The sequence below is a fragment of the Cyprinus carpio genome, chromosome B23, assembly GCF_018340385.1.
Source record: "Cyprinus carpio isolate SPL01 chromosome B23, ASM1834038v1, whole genome shotgun sequence".
Taxonomy (NCBI): Eukaryota; Metazoa; Chordata; class Actinopteri; order Cypriniformes; family Cyprinidae; genus Cyprinus; species Cyprinus carpio.
In genome coordinates this window covers 15400993-15414061 of record NC_056619.1, presented here as the reverse complement: position 1 = coordinate 15414061, position 13069 = coordinate 15400993, and the positions used below count along the sequence as shown (strand labels likewise).

General features: G+C 34.9%; 1 protein-coding gene across 2 annotated transcripts in view; it reads left to right on the top strand.

Moving 5' to 3' along the window:
* The window catches only part of LOC109048606 (synaptotagmin-6-like), a 42238-nt gene that overhangs the window by 19145 nt on the left and 10024 nt on the right, over positions 1-13069 (top strand). For both annotated transcript variants that reach the window (XM_042750739.1, XM_042750738.1), the window contains exons 2-3: positions 8301-8685; positions 11541-12099. In XM_042750739.1, coding sequence (XP_042606673.1) covers positions 8301-8685; positions 11541-12099 — 944 coding nt within the window. The remainder of the gene's footprint in view (positions 1-8300; positions 8686-11540; positions 12100-13069) is intronic.

Genomic DNA, 13069 nt, shown 5'->3' with positions numbered 1-13069 from the left:
ATGTGTGATGGGTTCAGGTATTAAGGAGACTGTAAATGCTGCAGTGGGCAGCGGGGACAGACAGCAGCTCTTTTATTGCCAGCCCACACAGTTAATTGGCACACCTGAATCCACTGTGCTAAAAATAAGTATAACAAACTTAGTCAACTTTCAAAAAAATGTCATATACCTGTGATTGTACTTTTTTTGTAAAATAAAAAAGAAAATAATTGTTTGTTGAGCCCATATGGCAACTCCTATAGTACATCTCAGTTTTGTTTGTCTGAAATGCACAGGCAAGGAAAATGTCTGCTATCAGTATTGCAACACATTATTATAAGGAAAAGTGACTCAAATTTTAAACTGCACCAACAAAATGTAACTTTTGTGCCATATTGAAACTCCAAACTCGTCTTCAATAGAACAGAAACTTATTTTTTTATAATACGGATTTCTTTTTGTCAAAAAGTGATAAAAACACTGTGAAAATAACACAAAGGTAGTTTATTCTTAATTTTAAAAAACAGTTTAATAGCATCCAATATGTATAATAGTAGTGTACAATTATATGTATGTTTAATTAAAATATTAAATAGTATTCAAAATAGTATATTAAATAATATAAAATAGTATATTGGATACTGATTCTGCAGAGGAATCCTTCGCTCTGAGGATAAGACTTCACATGACTGACACCGTTGATGGTTGCTGAATTACAGTCATAAAAGTAACTTCTCTTCTCTTATGTGTCTGCCCTGGATATGGCTGGTATATCAATGCAGTACATTAAAAATGTTTATTAATGTTTTAGTTCATCTTCCCCTGCTTGTCTGTTATTCCAATTAGTGTGTTTTCTGTTTATATAAAAGCACAAGTGGGTGTACTATAATAGAAGCTCTAAAAATAAAGATGATTATTATTTTACATATCAACTAGGATTTAAATTAGTCATCAGAATTAATTTTCTCTTCCGAAATGGTTGTTTTAAATGTAGATGTATGCAAAGCCCTAAATAAATACTGCAGCCTCACCACATTAGCTACTGGAGTAAAAAGCCTGAGCCTGTCATAATATTTTTTTCCAAACTGAAGTAATGATGTGCAAGTGTTGGTGTTATAGTGTGCTCAGTATGATATAGTATAGCATATGCCAGTTTAATATAGCTTTATTGTCTTTTGTAGTGAGACAGAAACACACAAAGGAGACACATAGATTGTCACTGGAACTTTTGGTCCTGTTCAGCAATAAGATGTCTTGTAAAGTACACTGTTCAAAAGTTTGGTGTCAGAAAGATAAAAAAATAAAAATAAAAAAAGGCCTCTTCATCAACATTTATTTGTTCAGAAATATAGTAAAATATTTAATATTTTAGTAATATTTTGAAATATTATTACAATTTCCTATGACTATTATCTATTTTAATATATTTTAAAATTTATTTATTGCTGTGAAGGCAAAGCTGAATTTTCAGCAGCCAGTACTCCAGTCTTCAGTGTCAGTCGAGCTGCTTAATATTTTTGTTGAAACTGATACTTTTTTCTTGATAAACAGAAAGTGCAAAAGAAGAGCTTTTATTTTTAGTTTTAGCATCATCTCAATGTAAAAATTAAATAAAATAAAATAAATAATCCTACAATGTTTAATTTGACCATATTTAATTAGACATATTTTGCTATCGTAGGATATTAAAGGATTTCTAATCACACACCATATTAAATAGTGCAATAGCTAAACATAGAAGTGTCTTTTATTAAGATACAGAATAACCACAAACATTTGTCGTCATATAAACACCTGGCTACTGTTGAAAAGATCTGCACTGGCATGTTATTGCAAATAGGGCAGTGTGGATGTGAGTGTGCACAGCAGCTGTATGTGATTTGTAACACCTTTCTCACAGAGGTCTGTGTGGTAGATTCAGATCAATAAACACTTCAGACAATCAAGCTGTGTCGAATAAAGGATGTGAGTTCAGGAATTTAATAGTGTGTGTGTGCATGCAGTCTGTTGCTAAGCCATGGGAACCATCCTGTGAGACATTCAGGTAGGAGGTGAGCAGATTACTTAGTGTTGTCATGGGACTGGCTATGGCAGCGCTTAACATTATGCTTCACTTAATACATCTTTCCACTGTACCCATTAGTATACCTTTCATTTTTTTCCCTCTTAAAATTGTTCCCACTTCCAAATATTGTCACTCAAAAGTTTTCAATGAATAAGTGAAAACATGCTTTCTCATAATCTAAATTTTTATGGCTAGATTGACAAGCTCTGCTAACAAGGTTTACTAGAGAAAACATACAAAGTCAAATAGTCAGAAAGTCCCTTTCAAAGAAGTCTGTTCACTCGGCGACCATATTTGCAATGCCTCCGGGCAGCTTTTTTTGGGCATCTAAGACTACTTGAATAAGGAGGAATGAAATCCTGAAATTGCTCACCACATTCACATTTAAATAACATATTTAACTGGTGACTAGCTCTTTATTTAAAAGGTGAACTTATTCTGCTATATTGTGTGATGTGCTTTTTCCCATTTATAAGTAATGTGAGTGCATTCTTTGTATATATCCAAAGTTTTGTCATGAAATTCTAAATGGTGCAGTCTGCTAGGTCTAACTCAGTCTGACATAATGATTCATCAGTGGCACAGCTGATTGCTTCTTTTTGTATTAGCAGCCAATGAGCTTGCTGCTCAACATTCAGATACTTTCTAGTGCTTGCTGTAGCAGTTGCAGTGCACTTCAAACCCTCCACCTTCCCCAGCTCCACCTGTATAGAACTGCTATGGGGTGATTCATGTATGTTACATTTGGAGGTTATTTATATATGTTATATGTGCAGCAGCAATATATCTAACATGCTCACAGCAGCAGCATTTCAATGACAACTTGGTTACTGACAATATGCTTTTATGTGATATTGTGTTCACAGCACAAGGTGTCTGTATAAATACAAGGTGATTAAATATGACTGTTGTTTTGCACTGCACACCAACATTTATTGACAGCACCATGAAAAAAAAAAAACTTGTATGCATATAGAGGCTATAAACCTAAATTTTTCCCCTTCTATTTTTTCTTTTCTCCATTTTTCCATAATTTAAAGTGCTTGAAGGAAAAAAATCTCCTTGATGTTTCACCAGATGTTTTATTCAGGACTAAATTCCAAAATCATCGCCTGTCTGTCTGGTGTATTTGAATATGGTTCTGTGAATATAGCATTTTCTTTGTCTCTTGGTTATCATTATCCTTAAGAAACTGTGTCTGTGGAGTTGTGAGCTTTCGAATATTTTGATGATAGGCTTGCGGTTCTCTTCTTAGACCCTTGGGTTTAGCTTAAAGTCTCATATGAGCAGGATATTCCTCAGATCACTTTCACTTACATGGAAAAAATCTCTTCTCCAAGTCTTCTTCGAGTCTGTCAAGCTCTGGGACTGTATGTCATTGCTAAGAACATGGTCCAGATGCATCAGACGGTGTTACAATGAATTTATGAATGTGCGCCTGAAGCTCTACGAGAGGCTGTTTACCTCCCAAAGTCTTAGTGTATGAATTCTGAATTGCTCCCAGCAGTCCTTCAGTTTGAGAACCCCGGCTTTGTTTGCTGTGGCGCTCCGCCATTTGGAGATCCAGGGAATTAGGGGATTTGAGATTGCAGTGGAGAAGGAGCTATGAAATAGAGCAATCTAAAAATGGCTCGGATGTGGCATGGAGATTTACTTGCAGAGCCGATATTTTGCTCTGTGAAGAAGCAAGGAGAAACGCTCCCCTAAAAAGCCTGGGATGTCATGCAGCATCATGTGGTGTGATTTATGCTCTGAAGCACCCAACTGAAGAATGTCCTCAAGGCTGCACCCTGATTTTTACACTTGTCCTATTCAATAAGTCCTCCTAGGAAACACTTGTCCTGTATTCTCTCCCTACGCAAGATTTTAAAAGCTTGATCAGATGTATTATTATAAACTTAAAATATTAAAATATTTTGTTTATTAAATATTTAAATAAACAATATATGATAAATATTTATAAATTAGTTGTTCATAATTGGCTCTGTTACATTTTCTGTATTAATAAAAAAAAAAAAAAAAATTAAGATACACTACCATTCAAAAGTTTGGGATCAGTAGGTCTCTTACCCCCAATAAAGATACATTTACAAATACAGTAAAAACAGTAATTTTGTAGAATATTGGCAAATCTAATTAATTTATTTTTTCCACAATTTTTCCAGTCTTCAGTGCCACATTTCTCCTTCAGGAATCATTCTAATATGCTGATTTCTAACATTGTGATCAGTGTTGAAAACTTTATATTTTTGACGAAACGTTGATTCATGTTTTATAGGATTCTTTGATTAAAAGAAAATTCAAACAATAAAAAATTATTTTAAATATATATAATGGAAACATTAAAAAAGTATTATTATTATTATATTCATTATTATTTTTTATATAGCCTACATTATAAATGCATCCTTGCTGATTGATAGTGCTAATTAAAAGTGGTAATAAAAAGTACTCTTTTTGAACAATAGTGTTTGTATATGGTACTGTTACTAAAGATCACAGAGCGCTCTTTACTGAGCTGTCACATTGATTTATTCAAGCCGATGTAATTGATCTTGAAAAATGTAGCAAGGCTTCGGTGGACTCGGAGGCTTTAGACCTTCTGTGGTTATATTTGCATACATCCTCTGGCAATAGACCCTAAAGGAGACAGATTTACACTTTGCAGTGCATTCTTCCACCAATTCCAGCATCGATATTAAATATAAATGTGTTCACACGGGAATGCAGATCTAGCTCAGAGGCATGATATGCTCTCACTAATGGTAGCCACTGATTGTGATGCCAGTTCCTATCAATGTGCTCCCATTGTCCTGAAAATATCAGCTGTCAGAGATGCGTGGGAGGAAGAGAGACTGTGTAATTGAGGGCCGCTGAGTTTGGTTAACACACAGTATCCCCCTGTCTTCCTGATTGCCTTTTGTGTGTGGGTAAATTAGGAAGTGTTAATACAGTTCTCCATTTTGTTGCAATTTTACCCTGTAATTAACAGAAGGACCATGATTTAATTGGCTGTATTTCAAGGTTCAGATGACCCCTTAATGTTGTTGTTTGTCGCCTGGCGTTAATTCTTCATTTCATGCTGTCCTTTGAGCGCACAACAAAGCTTTTTGTTTTTGCTTGGGATTCGATGATGAGAGCTGACAGGGCACACATCGCGTCTTATAGCTGGGTTTCTATGGAAACCAGGTTACATTGGAAGACATTTGAAGGGAAAACCCTCGGGCCCCAGTTTGTGCTCTGACTTGGTTTCAAAACAAATCTTAATTGAATTTGTGGGCCTCTTGATATTACTCATGTGCTCCAGACATGGCTCAACCCCGGTGAACCCTATGCCTGAGGAGGAGGGGGGAAATTAACAGCCGCCTCCTTTCATGTGCTATCTCATAGGACAGCATGTTCTCCTCTCTGCTCCTGCAGTACTGGGCTGGAAAATTTTGCTGAGTGCCAAGAGAGGTTTATGAGACGGGATACAGGTTCCTCAAATATAAATGCTGGATTCATTATGCATCAGAGGTTGGGATTGTTTTTTCAGTAAAAACAATAACTAATATAAAAATAAAAAAAGTAGCTGTTATCCAATCCAGTGATCTGTGCTTTCTTGTGTAAAAAAATTATAATAATAATAAAAACACACACACACACATATATATAGTAAAATTCCTATATTTAAAGTATGTGTGTTTAAATAACTTTCATTTTAAATAGGTTGTAAAATTCCTTAATATATGTCTCCCCGAAACAACATGTTTATATTGTATTGTAAAAACAATATTATATTATATTATATTATTATATTATATTATATTATATTATATTATAATAAGTGTATGTGTGTATTAAAAAAAGGCAGTGAAAGTGTGGTATGATTACCTAAAACATAGTTATTTATCAATTATTAATTTGTGATATTTGTGTGTGTGTGGGGGGGGGGGGCTTTTTCATTATATTTCATATAGTGAACATACAAAAAAAATGTTAGATGCCATTTACCTTAGTCTGGCTTTTTATGTTAGTCCATTAAAAAAGTGAGGCTTTTTTCCAACTGATCGCTCTAACCACCTCAAACTTATGACCTCTGTCCTGGTCAGCCCTGGGAAAAATATACTTTGACTGACTGGTTACATTTATGAACCATTATATGCACGGCTCATTAGCTGAGTATTATAACCAGCGTTGTGTGGAATATCATGCTGGTTGGCAACCAGGTCCATGGGGAGTCACAGTGTCATACTGTTTGGATTCATTATCCATATCTCAGTGGATGGAAGAAAACCCCAGTGCTCACATTGCTTTACTGCCGCATGTTTTCTGTGCTGCTGTCTTCATGCTGATTAACAGCCAATTAATCCTTAATATCCAGCATACCATAAATTGCATACCATAAATGCTCACACTGGGTAATAGCCTTGTTATTTAATTCATTTTGGATGTGAAAAGGATTAAATTTACATTCTTATAAAAAATTTTCACTAATTTTACACATGATTAAAATTATTATTTAACCACACCACGAAACTGCCACATCAGCTTGACATTATCACCGCTGTCCAGCTGCGCAGGCTAGTCAAACTTATAAGAAATCAAAAGACAACAGAGGCAAACCAGTGGGAGCCACATTTCAGAGTCTGGATCATTTTGGCAGCGTTTGAATGTGGAAATCCTCTGAACACATAAATCCCTGGACCTAGAAATTTCATATCCACACGGGTTAAACCCTGAGCCCTTCAAATGGACACTTTAGAGAAAGCAGTTTACAGAATTTACAGAAAATGCTTGACAGCTTATTCACATAAAACGAGGAACTTCAGCAAAAATACGGCTTGTAGCATCAAAACTATTAGAAACATTAGAGAAGCTACATCAGCACTTGCAGTATGATGCACTGCAAAATAAATAAATAAAAAAATCATTGAACCAGTATATTTGTCTTGTTTTCTAGCAAATATCTAAACATTGTTAAAGCAGGATGTATGAAGAAAATTGTTTATGCCTGGAAGGGGCGCCGCTATGGTTTGTGGGCCCCCTGAACGGCACATTTACTCGGGCCCCGTCTGTAAAAATCGTGTTCCGCAGGGGTCCCCGTCATTTCAAATCACGTTCCCCACTCTGGGGCCCACTCTAATGCCGGGCCCGCATTTTACAATATAAAATGTATTAAAATAGAAAACAGTTATAGTGAATTTAATAATAATTGAATATTATTTCACAATATTACTGTTTTTAATATATTTATTGTAATAATATTTCTCTATATTACTGTTTTTAATGTATTTTTTATCAAATAAATGGTGATTTGGTGCAAATATACTGTATATGCCTTCTTTTTTTTCTGTGTATATTATAAAATATATTTTTTATATTTAAATGGCTACCAAAGTTTTGATTAATTTCTCCAATTCTGCATTCTGACCTTGAGTCTTCTTCACTTTGTATTGTGTACTTACAGCTGTCACGAACTGAATGAAGAACAAAAGTTCTAAAAGACTCTAAATTAGACGTGGCCCTGAGCCCTTTGAACTGTCAGAAGAGATTTATATTCCATTTGAGCAAGGACACATTGTACACTCCTCAGGAAGCCCAGGGAGATCCTAGCATGCATTATTTCAAATAAATCAAACTGGTCGAAGCAGTGGGCGGAGAGTGTTGGGATAAAAAAAATACCGCAATCAGTATTTCTTACTGTGCAAACACACCTCAGACGGGAAATAAAAATAAATGTAGCCGCCTCAATATTATTGCTTTAAAACCTATAGAACCTGTATTCCTATAGAGCTCCCACACAAAATGACAGATCTCCCTTTTCTTTTAAATGAATGTTTACATGGTGCTTGTCAGCAGTTTTGGAGCTTCTCCAGTCCATTTGTTCTATTGCAAGCAAATTCTCTTTAATCGTGAAGAAATGAGTTAGGGCATGCTTTCCGCCTACATGCATAAGAGCCACTGATGGGTGGAAAGCTTTGCAGTGAGAGTGTTTGATATTGCTGCGGCATCTTCCGCTAGCATTGTTCCCTTGGAAATAGATTACAGGCCTGTATCTGTGATAACTTTAATTACATTTCATCATTTCTACACTGTGTGATTGTGTGCTTGGTATCAAATTCAGTGTTTGATTGGCAAAATATTACAGTAAACAACTCCATAGATAAGAGTCATTGCTCATTTGACCCTTCTAATGCACTTTTCTTGTCTGTCTCACTGTTTTGACCATCTGTTTGTCCATATTGTGCGGCCCATTGCTTCCGCCCGGCTGTAGACATCGCTGTTGGCCTCCCCATCGGTGTGATAATAGCGTGTGCCTTGGCGCTGCTGTTGCTCACTGCATTCGTCTCCTGGAAGCTGTGCTGGGTCCCTTGGAGGAACAAAGCACTCTCGTCAAGTTCTGCGGCCCTCGCACCTGACGACTGCCCCTCGTTTCATTTACCGTCTCTTCTGCCCAGTCCTCAGCCGTCTGAGGTCACTATGGCGACTGAGAAGGAAAAGTATCCTATGGCATCGATAGGCTTCCTGGAGGCAGCTGTTAAAATAAGTCACACCTCTCCCGACATCCCTGCCGAGGTGCAGCTCTCCATGAGGGAGCACTTCCTGCGCCGTACGCAGCGCATGCAAAGACAGACCACAGAGCCAGCGTCATCCACCAGGTAACAGTGCCAAATTACACACATACACTACTGTTCAAAAGTGGGGTCAGTAAGAATTTTAATGTTCTTGAATGTAATATTCCAAAAAAGTAATATTATGAAATGTTATTACAATTTTATATATATTAAATTTTTATATATTTTAAAATAGAATTTATCCCTGTGATGGCAAAGCTGAATTTTCAGCATTATAAGTCTTCAGTGTCACATGATCTTTCAGAAATCATTCTGATTCTGTTTTTTAGGACATAATGCTTACCCGTCAGAGGCTCTGTTCTTTATTTTAAAATATATATTGTATGTTAAGATATTCTAGCAGCATTATGGCAATGAAAAAAACATATTTATTGCCATTACTGGGAAATTACTGAACCTGCACATAGGAGCCTGATAAAACTGCTCATTTTAGAAAAACATTTCAAACGCCACTTAGAGGCTTTTGCAACTGAACTCTTCACACACACACACACACACACACACACACACACACACCCACCCACACACACACACACACACACACACACACACACACACACACACACACACACACACACACAAACATATATATATATATATACTGTGTGCGTGTGTGTGAGTGTATAATATGTATATTATTTTGAAGTGATTTTTGGGTTGGATGGCCCTCTGAGAATTTGAATAATGATTAATAATGATATTTTTCATATAATTTTATTACATTTTTATTCAAATGATTTCATATTTTACATGATTAAAACCTTTTTAAAAAATGATATCAGATATATTTTAGACATATTTATTACAGTTCAAGACACATGATTTATGAGGCTGTTTAAACAATACAAAGCAGGAAGATAAATATGAGAAAATGAAATTCTGCTGAAAAGCAGTTCTATAAAAACATTGGTGTCATTGTTTAGTTCACTTCAGAGTTGATTCAGTTCAGTTTGATAACTTTGTAAAGTTCATCAATTATAAAACAAGTACAATTCAGCTATAAGCAGCTCTACAGGAGGCAATAGTGTCATTACTCAGCTCAAGTCAGTTTAATGATGATATAATTCAGTTCAGTAATAGTGTCAATGTTTCAAAATTCATTTATGAAACAAATTCGATTCAGCTATAAAGCAGCTTTATAGAAGAAAATAGTGTTATTATCTGATTCAAGCTGATGAAGTTTTGTTCTCATCCAATAGAGTCAGTACAGTCAAATAATCTGAGTAATAATGCATACTAAGTGGTATTAGTGAATATTAAGTATGAGGATATTCTGTGAAAATCAGATAGGAATTAAATACATTTAAAAAGGAAGCTTCTTGCCCAAGGTAGGGGTCATTTTACCCCTTTCATGACTTTCAGTGTGAATGTTTTCATTTATTTCCCATATTTTTTCTACTCATCTCTAAATATGTTACACTTGAATTTAACTGCATGCCATTCATCCCTTTTTCCAAATCTTTTATACATTTTTTAGTCTGCGCCTGCCATCATTTACACACCCACTGCTGCATACACATTTCATTAAAATATGTAGCATTGTATATACCTGAGGGAAATGCATACTATGAATCAAACTGCCAGACCATTCACAGCAAGACTCGAAAGACATCATCAATCACATATACCCCATAACAGAATCTCCCAAAGACATTACAGAGCAGATGAACACTGACACTGACAAGAAAAGTGTAAAAAAAACAAATTTTCAATTTTTAACCTTTACAAAAACCAATGAACCAGAAAAAAATTTTGTCATAGATACAAAATTCGGTTAATTACAGGATTAAACTTAAGTTCTGTTCATGCATACTAATTTGGGGTAGTTCCAGGATACACTTAATTACAGCACTATACTTGTCCACTTGAAATTAAATATCTGTCATGTATGATTTGGCCATTAAGGAGTAATATTTAATTGAGCTTCAGTATTTGGCTGCTCTTGAAGATTTTCCACTGCTTTCGGTTATACAGAACATTGGCACAGCAGTGGTTTTATTCATATTCAATTATATGCAGTTGAATTAACTTCACCAGAATTCATTTTAACACTCCTTTTGAGAACAACTGTTTCATAACAAATGAAGGAAATGCTTTCTTTTGTCCTAGCATTAAGGTTTGTCTTCACTAGGATTAAAGGGCCAAACTGGTTCATTTGAATGGGTAGCCACACAATATTGGCCATGTAATATGTATTTTATTGGACAGGGGTTATCAAACCTTTTGATGGCAAAGACCGTCAAATGTGAAGGACCTTCTTTTTAAAATATAAAGGCAGCTCTGTATATTTTTGTGTATGAAGATATGTTGTTTGCTAAGTGCAATAATTGGCTTTTTTATTGCAATTGTACTGAAGCCAGTAGAAATGCTAACAATTTATATCAAATTTATATCGTATTATTATATATAATGTACAGTATATACAATGTAAAAATATATATTTTTGAAATTTGGAAAACTAGCACATTGTACAAGAAAATACTATTTTAGAATCTTTCTCATTTTGTTTAATTCAGTGTGTTACTTGCCATTTCTTTGTAATTAATTTTGAAATTTAACAGAAATTCCTGATTGAAATTTTTTTTCTGCACCATTTGTTTTAATGAATGGATATTTATGTGTGTAATATATAATATTTATTGTGTAAGTATAACATTAATATTTATTAATATAATATTATAATATTTATTATTAATAATAACAATGAGAATATTAAAAATAAATATTTTCCATTTCAATTTAAGGTTTTTTATGCATGTTTTGTGGCCCCTGAAAAAAAAACTTGCCTTGGGCAATTGTTCAGTTTTTAATCCAACTTTTTCTGAACACTCATCAAATCCCTCATGCTACTCTTTCTCTACTTTATCTCATTTTTCCAGGCATAGTTCCTTCAAACGCCACCTTCCCCGTCAAATGCAGGTAGGGAGTCTGGACCTGGGAGATGACTATGATGTGGATGAGCAGCCAACCAGCATTGGCCGTATCAAGCCTGAACTCTACAAGCAAATGACCACAGAGAACGACGAATCCGGCAGTAGCAAAGGCAGCAAAAACTGCGGCAAGATCAACTTTTCCCTCCGCTATGACTATGAGAACGAGATGTTACTTGTCAAGATACTCAAGGCATTTGATCTCCCAGCCAAGGACCTTTGCGGTAGCTCCGACCCGTATGTCAAGATCTACCTGCTGCCGGATCGGAAGCAGAAGTTTCAGACACGAGTCCATCGTAAAACACTCAACCCCACGTTTGACGAGTCCTTCCAGTTTCCGGTACCCTATGATGAGCTTCCCGTCAGGAAGCTCCATCTCAGTGTTTTCGACTTTGACAGGTTCTCACGGCACGATATGATCGGAGAGGTCATACTGGACAATCTGTTTGAAGTGTCTGATCTCTCAAGGGAGACCTCCATCTGGAAAGACATTCAGTATGCTACCTCTGTAAGAGAACCCTGCTGCTCTCTTTTCTCTTGATGTGTTTGCCAAATTATGATAGTACAAATACTGCTGGTTTTTAAGTCAATTTTTTATGGGGGAGAGATGCACAGTAATCATGCACAGATATGTATTGATCACATACGTATCAGATCTGCAAATCAATATACAGTGGGGTGCAAAAGTACAAGACCACTAGTTTTTAATAGAAAATGTTTCATTATTAATTAAATTGGGAGCATAACAATTTAAAGTTGAATTGGAAATTGTAGAATAAAATTTTATAACGTTTTCGTATTTGGTTTGAAAACATCTGACCAGGTGTACAGAGAAGTTCACATTATCACTTTAACAATTTCCATTTATTTATCTATTATTGATTACATTTTCAAATGTTCAGATCCAGGTTAATATGAGATTTATTAAAATTTTAATTTAATGTATACATTTTATTAATTATTTTTATTTTATTAAATATATTACAACTTTAGATTAAATTTATATTAAATGTACTACTGTTCAAAAGGTTTGGGACTGTATAATTTTATTTTATTTTATTTTTATTTTTTTGGAGAGATATTAATACTTTTAACTCCAGCATTACATTGATTAAAAAATGACAGTATACTGTTACAGAAAAAAATATTTCTATTTATCTATGAATACTGAAAAAAAAAAAAAATCCCTTTTTACACAAAATATTAAGCAGAACATTTTTTTTTTAATTGTTCTGCTTGGTGAGCCTAGGAAACTTCTTTCAAAAACATTAAAAATCATACTGACCCCAAACCTCTGAAGGGTAAGATTTTCTATATGGTCTTAAACTTTTGGACCCCACTTTATGACAAGATAATATAAACCTGGTCTATCAAGCCTGATAAATATTGTTCATCTGCAGCATTCTGCACAAATTTCGTTCTGCGAAATTCATTCTGCCTCAGCAAGTGCTCTTGATATTGCACTGCTCAGACAGATT